The sequence below is a fragment of the Drosophila suzukii genome, chromosome 2L (genome assembly GCF_043229965.1).
Source record: "Drosophila suzukii chromosome 2L, CBGP_Dsuzu_IsoJpt1.0, whole genome shotgun sequence".
In the NCBI taxonomy this organism is placed as follows: Eukaryota; Metazoa; Arthropoda; class Insecta; order Diptera; family Drosophilidae; genus Drosophila; species Drosophila suzukii.
Genome location: NC_092080.1, coordinates 21,282,122 through 21,306,011, shown reverse-complemented (window position 1 = coordinate 21,306,011; position 23,890 = coordinate 21,282,122). Strand labels below are relative to the sequence as shown.

Sequence of the window (23,890 nt, the reverse complement as noted above, 5' to 3'; positions counted from 1 at the left end):
CACGCCGCTACACATCTCTAGCGCTTTGCGGCATTGAGCAAAAATTTGCGAAAATTTGTGAGTTTACGAGAACAGCTAGTTTCGAACCGAACATTTGCTGCAGGCCAGAGTTTCCGCGTACCGGCTGGGTGCATTTAGCAGGAGAAAGCGAGGCAATTCCCACTGCTGCATATTGAAAGGGCAGGTTAGTGTGAGTCGCCCTTGCTGAGCATAAACTGGTAAAATTAATAATGTGTACCCCCATGCCATTTCGTCTCCCACCTGCAGTAAGCCAATGTGTCAATGTTAATCGCGCTCTTCGCGCTTGCACACTTGCCAATCTTTCGTAAGACGCCGCTCCCAGCCTACTCCCCCCCGCCGCCGTCTGTACCCCGGTCTCCAAGGTGTGGCAGAGCGAAATCCGCGTACCATCCATCGCCAGCAGACGTCCGCATCCGCATCCGTGCTCCGGCCATCCACGCAGCATCCGGAATGAGCAACAGCGCCGACCAGGACAAGCCCATAGCCGCCAACGGCAATGCGGTGGAGCCACAGGATGTGGAAATAATGTGCGTACTACTTGAAACCATTATATCATCCTTGCTCTTGACATCCCCGTGTGTCCTCTTTTGCAGCCACTTCCAGCCGCAGGAGAAGCAGTGCTGCCGCGTCATTAAGACCAACAAAACCAAGGTCCTCACCTCCGGCGGCGTCCACACACGCGGCTCCTCCAAGGTCAAGCTAAAGAACATCGTCGACTACAAGTGGGAGCGCAAGTACTACTACCCGGGTCACCTGGTGGCCGTCCACCGCGATGGCAAGCACTTGGCCTACGCCATTAATGGTAAGCTTTCATTATCCAAAGGGAATTCCATGAACAATTAGATTTGATGGGTATGGAGTAATAATTATTTACTAGTCCTGACGCTACATCACATTTATACATGTCACGTGATATTCCAACGATTGTTAGTAGTCGTTCTTTAAATTGAACTTAAAATGAAGAATAATGTATTTAAAAATTATTTTCAATGCGGAATGTCAATATCTTCATTTATTTATTTATATAAAGCTAGCTTACAGTGTAAAACTATGAGCTAACTTTACGTTATAGCTTTCTTAAATGGTAAGGGATAAATTAGTATTACGAAGGAAGAGGATTTTATTAATGTTGGAATGTCATCAATTGCATTTATTTGATTTGATTGATGATAGGAAACACTATCTGATTTTTTACAAAAAATAGTTAGATCCTAGAAAACATCGAGGTATGATCAATCTACTACTTAGATTGCCCAGTCTTGTGCTGAAAATAGATTTTGATGCAATGACACTTTATTAATACACAATAATACCCATTTTGCATTGTGTTCCCAGTCAACAACAAAGCCACTGGCATGGAAGGCATGGTGCGCGTCTGCAACATAGCAAGCAGCATGCGGGCTCTGATCAAGGGGATGAGCGGCGAGGTCTTAGACTTGCAGTTTGCCCACACCGACCGCGAGCGCATTCTGGCTGTAATCGATGTCAGCTCACTGTTTGTCTACAAAGTCGATCAAATCGAAGGCAATCTGTTGTGCAATCTTGTGCTGAAGGTGGAGGACCCAATTCCCAAGTATGTGCCGGAGTACGACATGGTCTCCTGGTGTCCATATGTCTGCAGCAGCAACTCCAATGTTCCGATCAACGACGAAGACGATGAGAACCAGCTGCTCATTTGGTCGCGAAGCTCGCAGTTCCAGTGTTTCCAAGTCAAGATGATTGTCTCTGAGCATGGGGTTCGTTTGTCTTAAGATTTCGTGCAATTTAAAATATTAATAAATTTTATTTCCGTGCAGCGCGGCAAGATTCAACCGGCTGCCCTAGAAACTGGTTATCTGAAAATTGAGGAGGACTCGCTAATCACCTGCGCCGCTCTGTCGCCGGATGGCACAACTGTGGCCGCAGCCTGCGCCGATGGCTTGGTCCGCTTTTACCAAATCTACTTGTTCGATGTGCGCAATCATCGTTGCCTGCATGAGTGGAAGCCACATGATGGCAAAAAGGTCTGCTCACTCTTCTTCCTCGACAATATCAACAAGCCTGTTGAAGAGTAAGTAAATTCAATTAAGCATTGGTCTAGCTAGGAGTATTAATCATTGGTCTAGCTAAGAGTATTTATCAATTGACTTATTTAATAACTGACCACTGAAAACACAAATCTTGTTTTAGCTCCTACTGGCAGCACGTGATCACTACGAGCGATGCCAATACTGAAATCAAGTTGTGGAACTGCTCGTTGTGGGAATGTCTGCAGACTATCAACGTAGTGGCAAGCAGCCCGTCGTCAGGACAACCCGCTAACTTCATCGCGGGTATAGATCGCAGTGCTAACTATTTGGTGCTGTCCTGCTTGGATTCTTTGGCTGTCTACGTTATGCAAATTGGCAACATCAGCAGCGAAGAATCCGAAGATAAAGGCAGTGATAGCGAGGAAGACGGAAGCGACTCCTCCAAACGGATTCAGAACGTTGCTGAATTCAAGCTTAGCTCCGGCATTCTATCTTTCTCTATTGTGAACGCTAGCATGCGTCGAGTTAAAAGCTCCATCGAGAGCTACTATCCTATTGAGGAGCCTGATGACTTCGACGACGATAGCAATTCCACCAGTGCGCTTGTGCTGCACATGTTTGTGGTCCAGGCTAAGAGCCTCCAGGAATGTCAAATCATTTACCAGCCGTGCGTGGCCGAGAAACAGGAGCGCCGCAGCCTGAGCAGCAAGCGATCCGAGACCCCGGAGGACCATCTGCTAATCAAACAAGAGCCCGAATCTCCCAACACTGGATCTGCGGGTACTGTTCAGCTAGATGCTTTGTTTGCTAAATCCGCAAAGAGATCTTCAACGGGCAGCTCATCGGCCATAGTGGCTGTGGCGGCTGCAGCAGCTGCTGCTCCTTCCGCCATCATGCAGGAAGCGACCAAGGAGGTCGCCAAGTCCGAGTCCCCGCAACTAAGCAACGCCTATCCGCAGCAGGTTAATCTCATGACCCCAGATGCATTCAGTGCAAGCGGAACCTCTACAGCAACAGCTGTGGTGGTAGCCACCAGCACCACGACTTCCACAGGAGCTGATAGCTGCGCAGCTGACGGCGGAAAGGATAGATCCATTGATTCGGCTGTTTTGCAAACCCTGCGCATGCTGGCCACGGTTACGTCCAAAAGTGCCGAAACCCCCAATGCGGATGTTCTAATTAATCTCATGAACAACACGCTGATCGAGGACCGTGAGCAACAAAAACTCAAGGAAAAGCTCGACGCGCGCAAGAAGTTCATTGCCATCGATCGAAATCCGGAGCGTAATGTGGCTGAGAACTTGGCCAGTGGCGGTTCCAGTCCGAGTCGCGAGGTACAGGAGATAATGGCCACTCAGGAAGATGCCGATGCCTATGAAGCGGAGCTTGAGAATCTGGACGACGATGATGACGATGAAGAAGAAGAGCTGGCAAATTCGTCGCCACTGTTGGAAGCAGTGGATGGAACCTGGCCCATCGTAAAGCTGCAATCCCTCACCAACTCGGCTGAGCTGCAGAATGCTGCCCAGATCATGTCGCAGGCAGTACAGAACACCAACAATGGTAATGTGCCACCCACGCTTGGTGGCGGTAACATCAATAACACTAGTGTGGGCAGTAACAGCAACAACAATACGGCCACAACGCTGAACACGAGCAATAGCAGCAGCAACGATAACGCGGGCGGAGCAGGCAATGGCTCGGGTGGAAATGGAGAGCTGAATGCCAAGATGGAACTACTCCTAGGTGAGTGTTTGTGATATAATAAAGGAATATAAAAACAATAATAACACTCCCATTGATTTCTTTGCAGACCTGGTTAAAGCTCAATCCAAGCAACTGAATAAGTTGGAGAACGAAGTCATCAAACTACAAAAACAACAAGAAGTGGTGGTGGCCCAGCACAGCAAGCAAGATGCCTCCTTAGAGCCTAAAAATGTTAGTCAGCTGGCGTATAAGATCGAGATGCAGCTGTCCAAGCTAATGGAGCAGTACCTTAAGCGCTACGAAAACGAACATAAAAAGAAATTGACCGAATTCCTGGCGGCGCGGTGAGTTATTTAATAACGTTGTGGCACAGAATGGGGTAATTTTAATTAATATAACTTTTAGTGAGAGTCAAAACCGTGAACTGCGCGACTCCGTGCTTCAGGTACTGAACCAGTACGTCATGAACCACTTCACGGACATCATTGGTAACGTTTTGAACATGGAACTTCAGCGACAACTACTCCCGCGGGTGAATGCCAAGATGGATCAGCTCCAAGCCCAAATGCAAGTTGAGATTGTGCAGAAATTGAGCGGTTTTGACAAGGCGGTAAAAGAGAACATTGCCCAGGTGTGCAAGAGCAAGGTATGTATTTCTAGATTTCCTTAAAAATAAGTTTAAAGTTAATACTTTACCTCTTACTTATTAGCAATTTCTGGACACGTTTAACAAGTCCGTGTTGATTGGTGTCCAAGCCAGCCTACAAACTGCATTTATCGAATCCATGAGCAGCACCTTGATTCCAGCTTATGAGAAGTCCTCGCAGAACATGTTTAAACAACTGCATGACGCCTTCAGCGTGGGAATTAAAGACTGTGAGAATATTAAAATAACGCATTTTTTGTACAATTTTTTAATTCTGTTGTCGCTTTCTTTTAGTCATGGTCCAGTTCAATACCTACCTGCAGCATATGCCTCAGCCCCAAGCGGCGGGTGCCAACTCCGAGGAGCTGAACAACAAGTTAACCATGCTGAAGCAACTGGTCGAGAGCAGCCTGCATAAGCATCGCACTGAGCTCACGGACGCCATGCTCGAGACGCAAAGAGAGGTGAAGAGCTTGGAGATTCTGCTGGCGCGCCAGGTCCAGGAAACGATCCGAGCAGAGCTGCGCAAGCACATGGAGACCCAGAGCATGGCCATGCGTTCGCAGGCAGCTACACCGGCACCACCATACGACCTCAGGGACAGCATCAAGCAGCTTTTGCTCGCTGGACAAATCAACAAGGCCTTCCATCAGGCTCTGCTCGCCAACGACTTGAGCCTAGTGGAGTTTACACTCCGCCACACGGACAGCAATCAGGCCTTCGCTCCGGAGGGATGCAGGCTGGAACAGAAAGTTTTGCTGTCGCTCATTCAACAGATATCCGCTGACATGACCAATCACAATGAGCTTAAGCAGAGGTGAGCTTAGAAAAAATTAGTAAAAATCCATAAAATTAATTAACTTTTGCATTTGCAGATACCTCAACGAGGCGCTGTTGGCCATCAACATGGCTGATCCCATTACCCGTGAGCACGCTCCCAAGGTGCTCTCGGAGCTGTATCGCAATTGCCAGCAGTTCATTAAGAACAGTCCCAAGAACTCGCAGTTCAGCAACGTCCGTCTGCTGATGAAGGCAATCATAACGTACCGCGACCAGTTGAAATGATATCAAGAGAACTACAACCTGGCCAGCGGCTGGTACTGATTATCCAACCGACCCTGTCCCGGCACCGATCCCCATCCAAGATAGTTAATCTAGGACCACATACACATTAATACATACACGCTTGTAGTTAAGTCCAAAATGCAGTTCATCCCTGCTAAAAAAAAAACTCAGCCAAGTTGATCCCTCAAAGAGTTGAAATTTAATCTACGCCTTTCATTTTGTTTATTTGTTTTGTGCGTGTTTGGTCTTAAGTAAGGCTTTATATATCTAATGTTTTTGTCGCTATATCGAAAATGTATTATTCCTAGAAAGATTTGCCTAAATTGCAATATTGTTTTTTTTTTATAATTTAATTTGTACACTGATCTGCGAGCAGTTCCTCAGTGCTGCATATTTAGTTTTGTTTCATTAAACTTTCCTTTTATAATTATGACGCTTACTGAACAAAAGAAAACACAAACACTAGAAACGCCGGAGGTGTAGAAACTTATTTAAAAAAAATGATTTCCAAAACAAATAAAACTTTAGATTTTGACGAACAACACAAACACAAATATAATGATTGCAAATGCAAAAACTACAAGTAAATCGTAGATATTAAGCTAAGAAATTAAAAAAACGAAAGTTTATAATTTAAAAGAATAAATGTATGTACTTGAAAAAATCAAAAAATAGTTTTTGTCTAATGCCAGCGTTTACATTACTTTGGTCATGTGTATAGTTCCATATTGCTCTTACTTTTAGCTTAGCTAGTAAATGGTCGTATATTTCTCAATGGTATGCAAATCGTACAAAAATTTTTAGCTTATTGACTAAAAAACACCTAACTATTTTGATATCCACAAAGATGTAAGAAAGTTTAGACAGTTTAAAGATGAAAAGGAAACACATCACTCAAGATCCCAATCAGCTAAGAAGGGCTAGCAGTTCAGCCGTGCGTTCCAAACATTTGCAGCCACATGTGGCACACACTTTGTGTTTCTGTAAGAAATATAAATAATCATGCAAGCATTTAGTTAAAATTATGTTAGGTGCAATAAAAAAATCAATTGTCCCTTTAGTTTAAAATATTTATAAAGTAATGTCGTATTAATATATTTCTGTTTTATTTTAAACAAAAATAAATGTACGCAAAATTGCTAAGATCTTTCGATTTATGATAAGGTACTCACCTCAAACCACTGCATCATGTGATCCATGTGACCGCCATGACCACAGGCCAAACACGCGTTGGCCGCTCCCTTCACAGGCAAACGGCAGAGCACACAGAAGAGTACGGGTCGTTTGCAGGGCTCGCACTTGGGCGTCCGCTTGGGCTTCGCACACGTCCCACACTCAGTAACGAACTCCACGCCCTGGATTGGAGGTGGCATATTCTGCGTGTGCTTGAGGATCAGAGCCCGTTTCGAGAGCAACTGCCAACCAAATAGGATTTCGGCGTAGGCACGCTTAAATTGATCGAACAATGGCACCTTGACCCGTCTAATCAAAGAGCAAGCATATGCATCGGACTGGACTTGCTTCACTTCCAGATCCAAGGAGTCGGACCAAGAATTGCTGCGCAGTTGCTTTAGTTGTTGCCAAGTGTTGGATGACGAAGAAGACTTGGCGTCAAGCGGGAGCACCGTGTGATAAGGCGAAATTTGCGAGTTCAGCTGAGGCGGAAGTCGGACGGCCATCTCCATGATAGCACCTCCACCCGTAGGACACTTATCAAACAAGCAAGCCAGCAGGACAGCAGTCTGTATGTCGCCAGAGGAGGCATAATGCATAATCAGTGATTCCAGCAATGATTTCTTGAAGGGATCCTTGTAAAACAGCAGCTCGTTGAGCGATTCATGAGGGACTTGGGGTGTGGCTATCAGCTCCGCCAAAAGCCACACGGGCACCAGGTCCAAGCGACCATGCTGGCGACAGAGCTCGCCATTTTTACGACACGTTTCCGCTATGTTGAGTTTATCCAGAGAGAACTCACGGGCCATGCTGCGACTTATGTGGAGCAGGCTGCTTGTGTCATATATATGAACAACCGGACTTCCGTTCATCTGCCGGATGGCTCGCTGCTTTCCTGGTTTCCCCGAAATCATCCTCTCCTGGAGATAAAATGAGGCATTCGCCTCCCGCTGGGCGGTGGCCATCACATTTCCTAACAGTCCACTGCCATTGATCGATGAGAAAGTCCTCGGAGTCAAGGCTGTGTGCTGTCGCAGGGTTAGCCTTTTGTTGTTCACCGGCTGGGCAAATGTGGTCAGCATGCCAATGGCATTGAAGTGCACCCCCGATGTTCGTGGATATGGAATGCAGGCATCGTGCAGGGTGCTGGACAGAGCTCCTTCCAGCCGAGGGGATTGCAGGTGCAACTGGCTACGATCGGCCCCACCTACAGCTGCCACCTTTTTCTTCATGGCCGCCACCAGGGCACGTAGACATTGTTCCAGGCAGGTGCGAGATTTTTTAACCCGCTGCAATGCATTGCAACGCAGCACTTTGAGCAGGACGCCACTCACCTCGCTGGACAGGGTGGTGCCTTGGCAAAGTTGAAATTCTGGCGGAGCACTGGGACTTGGATACGAAGTGGCGAAGGTCACTTGCAATATTACCGTGTGTCCTCCGGCGCAAATCTTGAAGCAGGCGTACCGCTTTATGGCATCTAGTGTGTCCACCTCGACATGAGGCATGTTCGTGTTGAGAAGCGAAAACTCGTGGTGCAGCGAGCACGTGGGCTGATCTGTCAGAGATCTGGCTATGTGGGGCTCCTCCCTGCGGTAGTAACCTCCAAAGCTGGGAGAGCGGGCCATGGGCAGCGTGTTGCAGGCTCCGTCACCCGTAGATATGGGCAACGAGGCGGCAACCAAAATTGAACGCGGATGCAACAACTCTGGAGGAGTGGGCACTCGCAACTCACTGAGGTCGGGCTCAAATCGGGAATCTTCTTCCTCCGCAGACGGCTCGCAAAGCTTCAGCATATTATCATCGATCTTCCACACCCTTAGAGTGCGATCCCTGGACCAGGTAACCAGTTCCTAAATATTTATCAATGTGTAAAGTAAGAAAACAATTGGTACCTCTTCAATACTCACTATTTCCGAGGAACTCTCGTGATTCGGACGCCAGGCAAAGTCAAGAATGACATCGGTGTGACCCACAAAGGAACATATAGGATCCGTTTGTTTACTGTTGCTCCAGAGTAGCAAGCTGTTCTCACCGCGACCCAAGTGGGGCACCACAATGCTCACAAGGCCGTTGCCAATGGGCTGCATTAAGATATTTGATATAAAGGTGGCCAAGGATAAGGTAATTATAGATTACAGTGTATCTGGCTCTCCACACGGGCGACATGGTAGTGATGATTTTCTCGGCCCTGCGAGGATTGCACACATCGAAGTACTTGACTGTTCCATCCTGGCTGGCGGTGGCCAAGCAGGTCTCTCTTTTGTGGCTCCAATTGATGCCGTGCACTCTATTTAAATGTGCTGTGATGTAGTGTGTGGGACAGCTACCCTTGCGGATGTCCCAGATGCGTAGATCCCCATCGTGGGCGGCAGCCAAAAGGTTTCCCGAGACTCGATTAAAGCCGACTTGGGTGGCACCAGCTGATGGAGTATTGTACTTAATATGGAATCATAGAAATACCATCGGTAGTACTTACACATGCAGACGGCATTCAAAGACAACGCCGGTTTTCTGGGTTCCCTCAAGTCCCAGATGTGGGAGAAGGTGTCTATGGAGCAACTGACCAGCAGATTGGGATCCTTGCCGTGCCAGTCGATGTCGGTCACTGTGCGAGTGTGCCCGCGCAAGGACATCTCGTAGTGGGGCTCCGAAGTGCCCCAGCGCACGATGTCGATGTACTGGCTCGTCTGGATTTTGAAGGATGGATTATCTTGGTCCATTGAAATGCGTTCCTGATTACTCACCGCTATGGCGCAGTACTCTTTGCGACTGGGACATATGGCAAACTCCGCCACAGAGACCTCGTACTTCGACTGCCTTTCGTGTCGTCGCAGGGAGCCGTCATCCTGCCCCAGGCGCTGCAGGGCCAGGTGACCGCGTCCCGCGAGAAGCACCCACTGCCCGGAGTAGTCCACCGACATAGCCGTGGCCTGGGAATCACGGTGCTCATAGTATTTGTTGCTCTGCCTGATGATGTACGTTTGTTCGGGACCTCCTGTCGCCGACCCTCCGGCTCCCCCGCGTTCCCCCGGACGCAGTGTCTCCGTGGGCGGCATCCTTATCTACTTCGATGAGTGCGAGAAAAACATAAAATCTACTAATTTAATCCATGGTCGCCGGGTGCTTCGTCATCAGTCCAAGACTTCTCGAAAATTGCTCGAAATTCGGCTCATCAAAAAAATTCTCAAAACAAAACAGCAGGAGGACGTAAGAAAACGTAAGTGTCGGCCGAACGTAAGTGTCAGTGAAAAAGGGAGATGCAAGATGGAGAATGGAAGATGAGGAAAAATAAAACGAAAACTGAACTGATAAGGCAGTAAACAACTAGGGCTGGATCATAAAATCGATGTTTATTCTTCTATCGATTATTTAAAACCGCAAGCCAATCGGATTTGAAAAATACATAGGGTATTCCCTAAACGGTTTTGAACCGTTGAATTTCGGCTTCTGTCGGCTGTTCCATACAAATTAAAATGTCAAAAACCTTCGCAATTTAACAACCTTGAGTTCTCATCTTACATTAAGAAGAATGACATATCTGTCATTCTGTCTGTATCTTACATTCGAATCAAATTAGGATGACAACAAATTAAAGCTGTTTAAAAAATGCACAAATTGAAATTCCCTGCTGAATTTGTAATAATTCAGCAATTTTAACGTTGAGTTTCTAAAAACTGTCTATTAATTATTTTTATTATCACCTCACCTACCTCTGTATCTTATTGATCAACATATTTTACAAAAACGTATATTCTGACGAGGTAGAAAAAGAGTCATAAATGAAATCAACAAGTACACCATTTTTTGACTTGGTTTATTATATATTTTTAAATTGTCAATCACAAAAAATATATATGTGCATTGGTTTAAAAATTTAATTATGAAAATTATAAAAATACATGCTTAATAATAATTAAAAAATACTGAACATTTTATAACTGTTCACGGGCGTTTTTTCTTTACTAAAATTTTATATTTTGTCGAGAGGTTTCTAATTGACCTATATCATTATAATGCAACTTAAAATATGCTAGGGTGGACTTTGTATTACAACTCAATATGGTGTATTACTTTTACATACCTCATATAACATACACGATTATTAGTTTATAAGTTTGCTATCCCTCTCGCTATCAGTAATAGTTTATCAATTAATTTACATACACATAAAGTACTTCCGCGGGTATTACGATTATTAGTTTATTCAGTTTATTGTCCTCTAAGTAAATGGCAAATAAACAAATACCGCTACACTAATATGACTACATAGGTGCATAAGACTGGGAACTCCTTAGGGCAAAGGCTAAAATTGGATTAGTATTTTTACAAACTTTGGCTATTTCATAGAAATAAACTAGGTTTTATGGCTAAGGCTACGTTAATGGGTTTTAAGTCTTTGACGTCAAACACCCCATCCCGAGGAACCCATTTTCAAGGCCACCTTATCTGTGGCAATAGCAGAACATTTTCAGGGCCGGATCGTTGAGGCAGTAGCTCTGGCTTCCGTACAGATTCAGCCGGCTGATGGTGCCCGTGAGAACGGTCGTGTAGCCCGTCATCCGCACCGTGGACTCAAAGACGCCCAGTCCGGGCTTCGTCTGCAGTCGCAGGGTGATGTCCACCGCGTAGTCCGTGGATATGTTCTTCACGATCTTCGAGTGGGGCGCCGCAATCAGAGCCTGCAGTATGGAGTTCAGGTAGAGCGTCCTGCACTGCGAGCTGTCCTTCAGCCGGTTGTTGATCAGGCGCACCAAATACCGCGCCGCCCGCTGCACCCTGGGATCGTTCGTCTGCAGCTCCTGGCGCTGGTGACACGTGCACCAGTGGGCGGCAATCCCCGCCTGCTCGCAGGTCCTCGCCGCCGGAATGGGCAGGAACAAGCTGATGCCCCTGGGCAGCGTGCTGTCCGGCTCATCCAGTTCCGCTGATCTGCGCAGCAACTGATCCGCCTCCAGATTCCCAAGCTTCAGCAGCTGCAACATCGTCGCATGGACATCAAAAGGTGTGGTCAGCCGGCGGGCATTCAGCCTAAGATTGGCTATGGCCTCCGGATAGCGCTCGTTCATCCAGGGAGGATACAACACCATCATCAGGGGCTGGCGCTCCTCCATCATTCCCTGGTAGGTTCGTCGAAAGGAACCCCATCGAAGTCCGTGATCGGACAGGAGCATTACCACCGTCCGATTAAGCACTCCGGAATCTTGTAGCTGCGTCAACTGGGCCAGGATGGCCTGATCCAGGAGTGAGGGAAAGTTGAAGTAGTCGTGTGTGAGAGCCACCGTCCAGAAGAACGAGAAGAAGAGATCCCTGCTCATCCGAGGCACCAGTTTCCTCATGTACTCCAGCAGCACATCCGCAGTCCTCCGGCTGCCCATGCACAAGTGCATGTTGAGGTCCTTCTTGAAGGCCAGCGTCTTCTCCATCTCCATGATCATGGGTCGCAGATAGTAGTCCGTGGGCTGCTTCCTGAATCCGTTGTTGTTGTAATTGAAAGCCGAGAGCAAGGCCACGTCCTCGGCGAAAATGGAGCGAAATCCCTGCTGCTGGTAGCGTTTCCAAATGAAGGAGCATCTGTCGAAGGACCTCAATGTCTTCGGTGTGCAGGCCAGGTTGAGTTCCTGGTCATCCAAGCCGCTCAGCAGGGGCACAAGGTTGGGGAAGGTGTTGTCGCCCACCTTGTTGTAGCCCCACAGCTCCACGTGGGACAGATGCTTCCGGATGTAGTTCGCTGTATGGCGCATCTGCCGCAGGAAATTCAGGTGCGACAGGCTGTCCATGCCGAGGATCATCACGGACAGACGTTCCTGCTCATCCTTGCTCTTATTGAAGCTAACCCTATCGGTTCCACTTTTAATTGGCGGTCTTACCCGCGGCTTTTCCACCGCCAGAAAGTGACAGTCCTTGTAGAGAAGTTTGTCCGCGGAATCATAGCACCACATGCAAATGAATTCCAGGCCGGGCGGAAGTTTCACCACCTTCTTCAGCTTAAAACCCACAGGCGGACTGTGCGTGTTGCTGGAATCGGTGTTCCGCTTCACCTCCGTGAAGTTGCAACTCACGGAGGACAGGTCGCTGATGTTGTAGTAGGTGAGCAGCTCACTGGCGTCCAGGTTTAGGTGCAGCTCGCCGGGCACAGTGTCACTGGTCCGGACCAGAGCCCTGTTGCAGCTGTAGGGACGCGGCTTGAACATGAACTGGGCAATGGTGTCATCGGTGACCTCGAAGTGCGGCATCCGACAGCCCGGAGTGTCCACGAAGTAGGCCGTGGTCACATTCACGCCGTAATGGTCCTCGATGCGGGCCATGAAATCGAAGCCATCGCGGAAACGGAGCAGCTTCGTCCTGAGATTATAGTCCACGCACAGGTAGGAAAACACGCAGAGGCAGAAGATCACGATCACTATCTTCTTGAACTGGCCGCGGTTCTTGTTCATGTTGTAGTAGCGGTAGTATTGCTGCAGATCCCGCTTGGTCATAAACTTCGGATCCAGAAGGTATTTGCTTCTGTGGAAAAACAACAAGATAGTGAACAACTTGATTTTTATGTATAGCAGAAAAATCCAAGGGGAGGTGTTTGAGACGTGGTAGAGATATGAGATCGATTTCAGATTTTTAATGTTATAAATGTATAATAATAATAATAAATAAATATAATAAATAATAAATAATATATAAATATACCCCTAAAACATGTGTATAATTTTAATCAAAGAATAATTTCCAATAAATCTATTAGATTTGAAACATATAATAGTAATTTAAAGGAGCAGTATTAATACATGGAAGTAGTATTGTAAGTGAACTACATTTAAAGTTAGTAATTATTTCTTATAAATGCATTATTTTTCTGCTAGTTTAATAGGCCGAAAATATTAAAAAACTATTATGGCTGGCAAACCATCCATCATTCCTTAATTTAGTTTGGTTCATTGCCTTCGTAATTCACTCGAGCCCTTCTCATCACCCGTTGACCTTCCATGATTACCACAAACTTCTGGTAGGTTCATTGTATTCTCTATAGAGCTTAGCAGTTTTTTATGCTGACAGCCATTAATTAAGGCAACAAACAATATAATGACTGCCCGAGACAAGAGAAGCGTTGCGAGTGGCCACTCAGCCGAAAGTCCTTAATCCGCTGCCCGCCTAGACCATCCACAACCCACTTTCAGGTCCTTCCACCTACCCACCACACCTCCCAGAAGTTTGGGTTTTGTGTCGAGAATTGCAGGGGAACGTGATGCTGTCAATGTATTTCAATTTAAGCCAGGGCTAGCTCATGAATATGCAGCCGAGGAACGCCCAATGAAGTAGGCAATACAAAATGAACATACGAGATTCTGTTACAGTGTAAGAATGGTATGTAACACCAAGAAAAATGTATTGTGAGTAAGAAAACAGTGAGGTAATACTTTTGAGATGGAATGCCATGTAGACAGGAGGCATGCTAGCCTAGAAAAGTGAGCTATTATTAACTGGCTTGCTCCTAAATTCACTTAATGTAAGTTTAAATATAATAAGTTGGCTTTAGAGTGCAGTTCAAGTAATATAACAATACTTGATAACACTCGAAGGGCTTGGAAATAAAAAATTAAAGATAGGACAGCCCCGTAAATTAAAATAGATAACATGATAAAATGTAATATTAAACGTTAAATAAAAAATTTAAATAAATAAAATCATTAGGAAAATTGAATAAATACATCAGAGACTACCATAATGCTTATCCCATTTCTCGTTCTCTGTAACCAATTTTTTCTTTGGCTAGGTGAAATCCATTCAAAGGAATTTCCTTTCCAATCCATCCGATTGTGGACAAAAACAAAATTTTCAGTTGACACTTTGAATTGCATTTTACTCGAGTAAGCACACGGAAAGAGGAGGAATCGAATGGTCTGAAGGGCTGAGGGAAGCGGATGAGCGTTGAAATGGCATTCGGCTCGAAAGCTCCAAGCAAACAAGCGATGACACACAATGACACACCTGTCCTCAGCCTCCCAACCACCATCCCCCCTCCCCCAGCACTCAAACTTCCCAAAAGCCCACCTCCTTTTTCGGAATCCTTTGATGTTCAAAAGAGGGGTTTGCCCATTTTGGTACTTACTCATAGCTCAAATCGCCGTATTTTCGCATATCCTTCGCCGTGTAGTAGGTACGCATCTTGGCGACACTTGCGGATCCTGATGCGCCCTAAGTTCCGTTAGTCTCACCCTTCCTGGCACCCTTATCCTCCGCCACCAAGCCCCCTTCCACCTCCCCCGGCTCAAGTCCTTGACATCCTGTTTGCTTTCTAGTTAGTCCGACTTTTGTTTTGTTCTCCGTGCTCTGCTTATTCCGCTAATTGTTTGTGGGCCACATTTTATGCACTTTCGATACAACAATTTTCACACGACTGCACTCGCTCGGCTTTTTGCATCCGCGCCTCCTCGTCCCTCCACCCCTTTTGTAGTCCTTTTCGCCCAGTTAGTTATGTTGTTTTTGTTTCAGTTTTCAATTGCCACGCTTTGTTGCGAATTACTGCAGATTTCGTTTCCGTTTCAGTTGGCTCCTCATCGCACACTGGGTTTCCGCAGGACTCGCATTCGGAGGCTGTGGGCTCCCAGGATTACTGGCTCTCTCCCGCTCTCCCAATGTTTTGACAGTCCCGTTACTCGGGTGGGCGGTTCGGGCGCAGGCGCGTGTCCTCTGCGTGACAGATGCTCCAGGGATGCTGTGCTTGGAATAATTACACTCAGAGAAACCAGTAAAGCCAACCCTGAGCTCTACCAGGACTCTTCTGATTTTTACTTTCAAAACATTTTATAGAAGTCGATTTTACCTGGAATTCGTTTTATATTTAACCTTGCAAAATTTTAGACAATATTGTTATCTTATCTGCAAAGTTATAAAATTAGGTTAAGCCTTTTCTGTAAAAAAATTACAATCTTGAAACATTTGCTCAAATTGACATGGAGTAAACCCCTCGAAAATGACAGGCGGAATAGGCCTTAGAATTTACAAATATAGAGAGGAATGAGATTTTTAAATGGTTTTTATTTTTGGTTATTTATGAATCAAATAAAATATTTTCTTTAAAAAATTCGATATAATAAACGAGATACCATTTGAGAATTGTAATAAAATCGATGAAATAAAATAAGTTCCTTACAGAACTTTTTTAGTTGTCTTAGAATTTTTAAATTCAATTGCTACTTCCCCAGAAATCCTTATTTGCTTTAAACATTTTCTTATTATCTTTGTTTAAGATATCGTTAAGTTAAAACGACAATATATTTACTTCTTCCCTAGAACACCTTGTTTGATTTTACTTTTATCTTATTTAATTTGTAAAATGTATCCTCAAGTAAAACCAAATGAAATTACTATTTCCTTAAAAATTCGTATTAGTTTTTAGCTTTATCTTATATAATTTCTCTAAGGAAAACCAAATTAATTACTACTTATCCAGAAAACCTTAATGGTTTTAATTCATTTCCTGTTTTATTTGATTAATGTATACTTAAATAAAACCAAATTCAATTATAACTTCCCCAGAGCTCCCTATTAGATATAAACCTTTTCTTATAATATTTGTTTAAGGTATCTTTAAGTTAATATAAATTAAAGTCTGTTGGTATATTTTGTATTTATGTATTTTTGTACAATGTACATACGCAAAAAATGTTGTTTTTCTTTAGTTTATAGCCTTTTTGCGGGCTTCTATTGTGAATTGCCTATTGAAATGACTCACACTGGGTAATTAATGGAGGTAATCTTATTGCTTAGAACTGTTTAGTGGCCATTGAACTGTGATTCGTAAGTCCCCTGCTGTTTCTTTAGTGCATAACTTCTTAGTGAAGTTATGGTGGCAAAAAAAATCTAAGTGTATAAGGTAAGTTGTAGTACAAAGTGCAAAGTTAAATCCGTTTTAAGCAAGTTAATGGTATTTAAAAAGCGGATAAAATAAAATTATTAAAATTATTTTATATTAGGTCAGTAACAGTACTTAAAAATGTGATGTTTTCAAGGGCAAGAAGGCCTTTAGAAATATTCAGGCATTATCATTAAATATAGAGTTTCTTACGAAGAACACTGTTTTTTAGCCACTTTTGAATCGGAAAACCGTAATTTTTATTTTTAATGACCTGTAATCCCAAATAATCTTTCTTTCATATGGATGCACCATCCTTTAAGGGATCTTTAACATGCAAAATACTTAAGTCCCACTCAGGGACTCAAATGGGTGGACACATGCAGCGAGGAGTCAACTGAGTTCGTGGCCAGCACAGCCCACTCCATTCCATTCACTTTGGCCGGCTTCTCGTTTTTTGGGCTTAACGAGCAACAAGTGGAGGCAAATCGGGCCAAAGGACACCCACATTCCGCTCATTAGACCGACCTACCGAAAAAGCGCAACAGGCTGCAGCCAACACACCCATCCTCCCACATATTTGTGGTCGGTTGATGTGTGTGCGTTAATAACTTGGCTGCAGGCAGGACATGGATTTTGATGTTCGATAATTACAGCAACGGCCAGGGAGCAACAACAAGGACGCCGAGTGGGAGAAGCAATCGTAAATCAAAGTATGAAAAAAGCATTTCACTGTTGAACCAGCTCCATCCCGATTAACAAGCATCTATAATGCTTCATTACTGTAAAAAATAAAGGGAGCTGAATGAAAAAAAAAACCAGCGAAAGCCAAGAAATTGGCTGCTATAAAAGCGTCGAACGCATAAAGGCAACGCTTCAGTTGATTTTTCAAAATTGTCGAACGCAGGACAGGCTTTGACATTAATTAGTTTCCCGCCAGGAGCCACCAGAATGCAACACCCACCTGGGCAGAGAGCAGTGGAGGCTGCCAGGCGCCAATCTGCCAGGAAGAGGAGTCCGAGAAGTCCCGCCAGGAGCAGGAACGAGGGCCACCCGGCCAGCAGAACCTATCACCTGCCAGCCTTGTTGATTATCCTGCTCGTCCTCGTCCAGAACTTCGAGCTGCACATGTGCCGGCAATTGATGAGGTACCCGGGCGACAAACGATCCCCGGACAAGCTGCTCTCCATCGGCGGCAGTGCAGCCGGGGAGGTGACATCGCCGGGGGCGCATCCCAATCCGGCGGATGGCAAGCGGGCGGACGGAAGGTCGGCGCCCAGCCAGCCGGAGGAGATTTTCAGCGCCCCTGCCGACGAGGGCTACGACGAGTATCCGGTGAGCCAAGTCCCTAAAAAAATTATAAATAATAAAGTGTCCGCGTGGGTCGTGTTGTTGAATCCCTATCACCTTACACACAATTTGTAAATGTATATTTTTTATTTGATTGCTTTTCGGCTTTGACCCCAAGCTACACTTTCCTTAGAAAGCTGACGTCACATCACTTTGATTATGCCAGGTGCATACTACTGGTGGGTTTAATGAGAGCTCCTTCTGGCCGTAGGTTTGTCGAAACACTTACGGAAACACTTTTAGCCTTAAATTAAAAATGCTTAGGGGTCAGGTTCAATGCGTGGGCAGTATGTTTCCCGACCTTGGAAAACATTTAACTAATTGAAAATGAAGTTTTAGAATTCACTTGGCATGGTAAGCTTATGGGAACATATACCATTCATGGTTGTTGTGGTGTAAATATACATAAAGTGATACAATATTAAGGAACAGAAAAGATGTATTCAGTAATAAACGTTGGAAATTTAAATACAATAGTTAGTTTTTTTACTAGAAGAAAAAGTAACTATAATATCGTGCAATTCCTTCTAATATCAACTTTTTCAACTAAACCCGCATAAAGTTGGTCTTAAATGAATGTATTAATATTGTAACTTTATTATACTTTATTATTTGTAAATATATCCCTACCACATATTTAAAAAAACAAACTGAGTTTTATCTTTAAGTCAAGCTTTTCATACATTTGCATAAACAAATACTCCCCAAAATATTTCTGAACAATACTCCATTCTTATATCCACATATAGATGGTGGTCCCGAAGCGAGCAGCTTTACTTCTGGATCGACTAATGGTCGCTTTGCATCACGCCCTCGAACAAGAGCGAAGTGAGCAAAGAATCGGCGAATTCTTCGGAGACAAGAACATTCTGAATGGTAAATTTGGCGAATATCACAACGGATTGGAGCCTCATCAAGTGAGGGAGGATGGTAAGTACCGATATGGCGTCTTATTAAGGGACCCAAATGAATGTATCATATAATTCAGGGATGTACAGCGACGATGATTCGGGAACAATGTTGGATTATGATTTCAAAGATTTGAACCAGATCAATCGCGCCACTGGCGAAACAGTAAGTTGGAACATAAAACCTAAATTGCAATATAAGACATAAAATTAGCAGCGCGATGTGTAAGAAAATTTCAGTTAATGCCAAAGAGCTTTCAGAGAAGAGCGGGCGCAGATCGATCTGGAACTTCCGCCAATTCCGGTTCCCCATCTGGTCCCCGGCGTATCCAACCATCCGGATCCGGCGGTGGCCGAGCGTACTGGCGTTGCTATTTCAATGCCGTCAGCTGTTTTTGAAAAACACCAATATGCAATCCATCTTAATATCCGCCTCTGGAGTGGGCTAAATGCCGCAAAAAACGCCAAATCCCAGCTGATCATCTTCTGAGAGGTGTTTGAAAAACCAGTTTCGAATTTCTGCGGTTGCTGATGTGAGAGTTGTTCGCGCCATTAACTGAAATCCCCAAGTTCTGTAATTATATATCTAGTGGTATCTGTATCTAGTATCTGTATCTGTAACTGTATCTGTGCATTTGTAACTCACTGTGAATCTGCGTTATAAATAAACCACCAACGATAACTAGAATGGCATTCATTAATAAATTAATTCAAACACCCATACTCGTAGGGGAATATAAATTCTCTATATTTGAGGGTAATTCAGGTAGACAGGTAATCCTACCAATCCTGCATAATGCTGACTGACATAGCCATAAATCGCAATTCTGAGCAAATCCATCGCACGCCCTCAGTTCGTGTTCCATTGCGATCTATTTTAGGTGTAACTCGTAGGCGGGCTCCTAGCGGAAGTAGTACCTTTATCAGGTAATGTCCTTATCTAATTCATTGCTGAGGTGGGCTGCGGGTCCATGTTTTCATAGATTTATCTAAAGGACTGTATGTACACTGTACACATTTGAGATTTATAACCCTACGGTACGTATACGTAATATTATATCTTTTAAACTTTCAGCACGCTTTCTCGGCTTTTAAGTCAAATACACAAATATTTATCAGGTTTTTTTTTGACAATTCTATTACATATGTTCATACAAGTAATAATTTATCTTCAAAATTTTCAGAACTATGCTTGCTCGGCTTCAGTTTTCAATTAATAATAAGACTGACTTAAATTTGATAGTAAATTCAATATCCAATTTACCATCTTCTTTAAACTTTAAACTATAACTTACTTAGTAAATATATTATTTTTGTTTCATTGTCTATAAATATTCTTTTTGAATGTTGCTTATTTTAATATTTCGATTGTTTTCAAATATTCTTATAACATATCATCAATAATACATATGAATTGTGTTGTGGTGAAGAGTTGTTTAACATTTTATACATTTAAAATATTTTTTTAAATACTATGTTATATACTACCTATATTTAAAGTTCTTCCTGCTTCTTCCTCCGTTTGATTTCTCAACCCTCTAAGGTGAGATTACCCACTTTCCATCTTTCTCTTCTTTCTATGCAAATCAACCACTCGAACTTCTGGCAAACTATGCACCGTCGATTGCCAACTCAAAGTCAATGCATAATATTATCTGTGGGTCAATCGCCTTCCATAATGAACTGTTAAACTAAACTGGCGATCGGTTTAAGTGTGCAATGCACGTTTATTGCCTGACCACCTTGGCTGCAAAGTCGACTGGCAAAGTTTTATTGGCCAATAGCGGCCATTAATGAGTTTGTTGGAGCACACATTAATAGACTTTTATGTACATCTAATTGCCCCCGATAATTGATGGCCCGGCAGCGCTTGACTTTAACTGCTGGCTAGAGCAAAAGCCGCTTCCAAAAACACACACCGATGATAAATCCATAACTAATTTTTTCGACTTTTAGATACCCGGCAACCGAAAAAGATTACTTAATTAAGCAGCTGCGCAAATCAAAATAAAGAAATTAAAAATTATATAATGGAAACGGGTTCTTTATACTACATAAAAATATTATCATTATTAGTTTTTAAATTTTGCATTCATTTTTAATATTTACTTCATCCAAATATGAGTTCTCTTTTTTATATAATAAATAATATTTACTGCATTCCCGGGCGGAAATGCTTAAATTTCCGCGAATGCAATACCTCCTTATATTATACGACTACCGCGAAAAATATCTACTACAGTGAGTGTTTATGCCACAATCTCACTTTTGCACATGGCGCGATTTTCTTATCGAAAGACCATAAATCAATGGCGGATGTAAAGCCTACTGTCCAAATGCATGGCCACTCTTTTTATGTAATCTCTACGTCATAGATAGTGTGCTGCTAAGTATGCAACAGGTTTCGTACGAGTCGGTTAATCAGCAACAGGTGCCGTTACTCGCTGCTACTCACCACGCCGACCGGGTGGGGGGGTTGGGGGGATGGTCCTGGTGGGTGGTCCACGTACTCGCCTCGCAGTGTCCCATGTCCGTGTGGTGAATTAATAAGTCGCACATTGTTCATACGCCCCATTGTACGAGCAGAAAACACTTATATGTTGATATATTGGATGAATATGCGACCATGGGATGCTCTAGAGGATTGAAAAAAGAACACTTTTCAAGCATTTAGTATAATAATAATTATTAATCATAATAATATTATTATTCATTCATTCAGCAGTCCCCATAAGTCTGGACAAAATAATGTATTTCGAATTTGAATAACTTTTGAAATTTGTTTGACCTTTTCAACAAAATTTGTATTACTTCAAGATACTTTTTTATTTAACGTATTAAATTATTTAGTATAATAATAATTATCAAACAATTATCAATAATAATAATATTCATTCATTCAGCAGTCATCATAAGTCAGGGCAAAATAATGTATTTCGAATTCGAATGGCTTTTGACAATTTTTTGACCTTTTCAACTTAGTTTGTATTATTTTAGGAAACTTTTTTAACGTATTATAATTTTATTTATTATCCTTACATCATTATAAATATTATTAATGCATATTAACGTATTGAATGTTGAAGGTTTAACTTCAGTCAATACATTCAAAGCCCGAAAAAGTAGGCTTTAATTCTCCTTAAATTACTGAAAAGGATTTTTCCAAGAATTAACTTTAAATCTGTAAGTTTTTAATACTTTTAATTATTTCGATCTCAGAGAAAATAAATAAATAATGTTATTTAATCTTAAATGTAGTTTTTGAATCTGTACCAAAGAAGGTATATTTTTTGGGGATTTTATGCATCTCATGAACCCTCCTCGCCAGCCAGGTACCTACTATAAACAAGTGTAAGTCCTGCTGGCTGCAGTGTCGGCTTGACATGAGGCATAAAGCTTTGCCTAAGCAGACGCCCCCTAACGAATAACCCCACCCCATGGACCGCCCCCTCACCCCTCCCCCCGTCTCCGTCTCCTGTTTTCCCGGCAGCTCTTGCTTCCTGCTGCTGCTGTTGATTCTGCCGCTGATTCTGCCGCTGCCGGCGTCGCTGCCTTGGGTGCTGTTTGCTATTTTGTATATAAAGCCCGGTAGCAGCCATCGCCAACATCGAGTTACCAATTTCCCTTCTTGGCGTTCACATCGAGAGCGAAAGCAGCAACAAGTAAACCCAGCCAAAGGATCAGATCAGAAGTTCTACCCTTAAAACCCACAGTTATTTGCACTTCAAGGCAAGGTCAAACCCGAATAGTTCGCGAAATTATCAGATCGACAAAGCACCTGGCGCCAGAATTCTCTAATTTACCGACGCCAATTGAATTGCCGGCGATTCCCAATCTCATCCAGTCTCAAAGTATCTGTAAGTATCGTGTGTGCTTACCTTGGCCAATTGGCTTTTTGGCGATTAATTGAAATGAGCAGTAATGTGTCTAACAGAATTAATTTGTGGCCGCAGAAATTGTGGCACAGGTGAATAATTTCAGAGCAAAAGAAAAATTGCCGGTGATATCATATCATTTGGGGTTTCCTCCTAAAACAATTTAATGAAGAGTTAGAAGCAACAAGTTTTTAAAATTATTCATTTTAAATATTATTCTTTCACTTTTAATAATTGAAACCGATTTAAAAGAGACTAGATTTATTAAATTTTTGATGCAACCAGAAGTTTAATATATATTCCAGCTAAATATTAAACGAGTACAATTCATAACACAAAATAGCATTTTTATGAATAATTGAAGCCAATTTGTTTGTTTTCCAAATTTCGTGCAAATTGACTCAAAGCTGTTCTTCCTAAAATGAGTTCATAAAAGTTCTGCAAATTGATGGGCCTTTAACAACATTGAAGGTAAAGAAAGGTTCGTTTTGCCCTCGCACAAGTTGACGAATATATGTGCAATTCATAGGCCATATATTACCACCCCATTTCTGGGCTCCATCTTTTTGTTTTTTTTTGTTTTGCATATGCCAGTACATCCATTTCCTTAGGGACTTTCCCAGATCCCACCTAATGACAGACCGAAACAGGAGCAACTGCTTCCTCTGCTCATTGAAAATTATGTGAATTATTAATGAAGCGTAGAAAAATCAGGCACACGCACAAAACATTCACTTCATTTGATTTGGACTTCAATCTCGATTCGAGCTGCTGATAATAAATAACTTTACTTGACTTGGTACGTTTTGGTTTGTTTTAGTCGATTCACGCCGAAACCGCAATCAAATTGCATTTAATATTTATTAGAATACGCCTACAGTTTTCATGGCGGTTTTCCTGCGGCTTATTGGCATCAATGGGGCAGATAATTTTCCGCTGAAATTTGTAGGGGGTGAATTTTAGCGAACTTGTTTGTTTAGAAAGCTCTGCGTACTGTTATTAATATAATTAGGATAAATACACAAAAATGGATGTCATTTGCATAAATAATAGGCTTAAACAAATAGGGGAATATTGATTAGAAACCGCTAAAAGCTTCAAGAGTATCAGGCATTTTAAAGAATTATTTTTGTCATATTTCTACCCACGTTCAACACAAAAATTCTAATCTAATTGGTTAGACAACTCTTCCACTTTGAACCGTATTTTTTGCAAATCAGAACGTAACCACAAAAAAAAGCCCAAAGAAACTCGATACAACTTCAAGTGCTCCACACCCCTGCGCCAAA

At 43.1% G+C, this 23,890-nt stretch overlaps 5 protein-coding genes across 8 annotated transcripts in view; 3 read left to right on the top strand and 2 right to left on the bottom strand.

Moving 5' to 3' along the window:
• The first annotated feature begins 24 nt into the window (after nucleotides 1–24).
• Ge-1 (Enhancer of mRNA-decapping protein 4 homolog Ge-1) lies at nucleotides 25–6,120 on the top strand. Of its 2 annotated transcripts, none has more exons than XM_017082604.4 (11): nucleotides 25–184; nucleotides 268–548; nucleotides 615–823; nucleotides 1,357–1,757; nucleotides 1,818–2,071; nucleotides 2,191–3,776; nucleotides 3,844–4,081; nucleotides 4,143–4,383; nucleotides 4,448–4,613; nucleotides 4,678–5,200; nucleotides 5,259–6,120. In XM_017082604.4, the coding sequence occupies exons 2-11, from the start codon at nucleotides 283–285 to the stop codon at nucleotides 5,446–5,448; spliced, it is 4,074 nt and encodes a 1,357-aa protein (XP_016938093.3). In that variant the 5' UTR covers nucleotides 25–184; nucleotides 268–282; the 3' UTR covers nucleotides 5,449–6,120. The 2 variants fall into 2 exon arrangements, with proteins under 2 accessions (XP_016938093.3, XP_070854749.1); XM_070998648.1 differs by having other exon boundaries at nucleotides 25–190.
• Wdr59 (WD repeat domain 59) lies at nucleotides 6,074–9,755 on the bottom strand. Its single transcript, XM_017082633.4, has 6 exons — nucleotides 9,366–9,755; nucleotides 9,098–9,308; nucleotides 8,758–9,041; nucleotides 8,529–8,702; nucleotides 6,621–8,471; nucleotides 6,074–6,429 (listed from the first exon to the last, which is right to left on the bottom strand). Exons 1-6 carry the CDS (start codon nucleotides 9,675–9,677, stop codon nucleotides 6,355–6,357), a joined length of 2,907 nt encoding a protein of 968 aa, XP_016938122.3. The 5' UTR covers nucleotides 9,678–9,755; the 3' UTR covers nucleotides 6,074–6,354.
• Nucleotides 9,756–10,628: 873 nt separating this feature from the next.
• On the bottom strand, nucleotides 10,629–15,195 carry LOC108021811 (uncharacterized). Its single transcript, XM_017090617.4, has 2 exons — nucleotides 14,723–15,195; nucleotides 10,629–13,125 (listed from the first exon to the last, which is right to left on the bottom strand). The coding sequence occupies exons 1-2, from the start codon at nucleotides 14,776–14,778 to the stop codon at nucleotides 11,064–11,066; spliced, it is 2,118 nt and encodes a 705-aa protein (XP_016946106.3). The 5' UTR covers nucleotides 14,779–15,195; the 3' UTR covers nucleotides 10,629–11,063.
• A 2,140-nt stretch (nucleotides 15,196–17,335) lies between these two features.
• Nucleotides 17,336–19,408, top strand: AstCC (Allatostatin double C). 2 transcript variants are annotated; one of them, XM_017076101.4, is made up of 4 exons: nucleotides 17,336–17,803; nucleotides 18,568–18,748; nucleotides 18,807–18,892; nucleotides 18,988–19,408. In XM_017076101.4, the coding sequence occupies exons 1-4, from the start codon at nucleotides 17,420–17,422 to the stop codon at nucleotides 19,123–19,125; spliced, it is 789 nt and encodes a 262-aa protein (XP_016931590.3). In that variant the 5' UTR covers nucleotides 17,336–17,419; the 3' UTR covers nucleotides 19,126–19,408. The 2 variants fall into 2 exon arrangements, with proteins under 2 accessions (XP_016931590.3, XP_036676794.3); XM_036820899.3 differs by having other exon boundaries at nucleotides 18,967–19,408.
• A 2,938-nt stretch (nucleotides 19,409–22,346) lies between these two features.
• The window catches only part of AstC (Allatostatin C), a 104,822-nt gene continuing 103,278 nt past the window's right edge, over nucleotides 22,347–23,890 (top strand). For both annotated transcript variants that reach the window (XM_017072695.4, XM_017072687.4), the window contains exon 1: nucleotides 22,347–22,583. The gene's annotated coding sequence lies outside the window, so the exon portion shown is untranslated. The remainder of the gene's footprint in view (nucleotides 22,584–23,890) is intronic.

Excerpts from the sequence above, each read along its gene's own strand:
- Ge-1 (XM_017082604.4), top strand. The coding sequence starts at position 283 with ATGTTAATCGCGCTCTTCGCGCTTGCACACTTGCCAATCTTTCGTAAG. Across the intron at positions 1,758-1,817 it reads TGATTGTCTCTGAGCATGGG|CGCGGCAAGATTCAACCGGC; the intron begins GTTCGTTTGTCT and ends ATTTCCGTGCAG. Across the intron at positions 2,072-2,190 it reads ATCAACAAGCCTGTTGAAGA|CTCCTACTGGCAGCACGTGA; the intron begins GTAAGTAAATTC and ends ATCTTGTTTTAG.
- Wdr59 (XM_017082633.4), bottom strand. The coding sequence starts at position 9,677 with ATGCCGCCCACGGAGACACTGCGTCCGGGGGAACGCGGGGGAGCCGGA. Across the intron at positions 9,309-9,365 it reads AAGAGTACTGCGCCATAGCG|ACGAGCCAGTACATCGACAT; the intron begins GTGAGTAATCAG and ends TTCAAAATCCAG. Across the intron at positions 9,042-9,097 it reads TTTGAATGCCGTCTGCATGT|CTGGTGCCACCCAAGTCGGC; the intron begins GTAAGTACTACC and ends ATACTCCATCAG.
- LOC108021811 (XM_017090617.4), bottom strand. The coding sequence starts at position 14,778 with ATGCGTACCTACTACACGGCGAAGGATATGCGAAAATACGGCGATTTG. Across the intron at positions 13,126-14,722 it reads TACGGCGATTTGAGCTATGA|AAGCAAATACCTTCTGGATC; the intron begins GTAAGTACCAAA and ends GTTTTTCCACAG.
- AstCC (XM_036820899.3), top strand. The coding sequence starts at position 17,420 with ATGCAACACCCACCTGGGCAGAGAGCAGTGGAGGCTGCCAGGCGCCAA. Across the intron at positions 17,804-18,567 it reads AGGGCTACGACGAGTATCCG|ATGGTGGTCCCGAAGCGAGC; the intron begins GTGAGCCAAGTC and ends ATCCACATATAG. Across the intron at positions 18,749-18,806 it reads TCATCAAGTGAGGGAGGATG|GGATGTACAGCGACGATGAT; the intron begins GTAAGTACCGAT and ends CATATAATTCAG.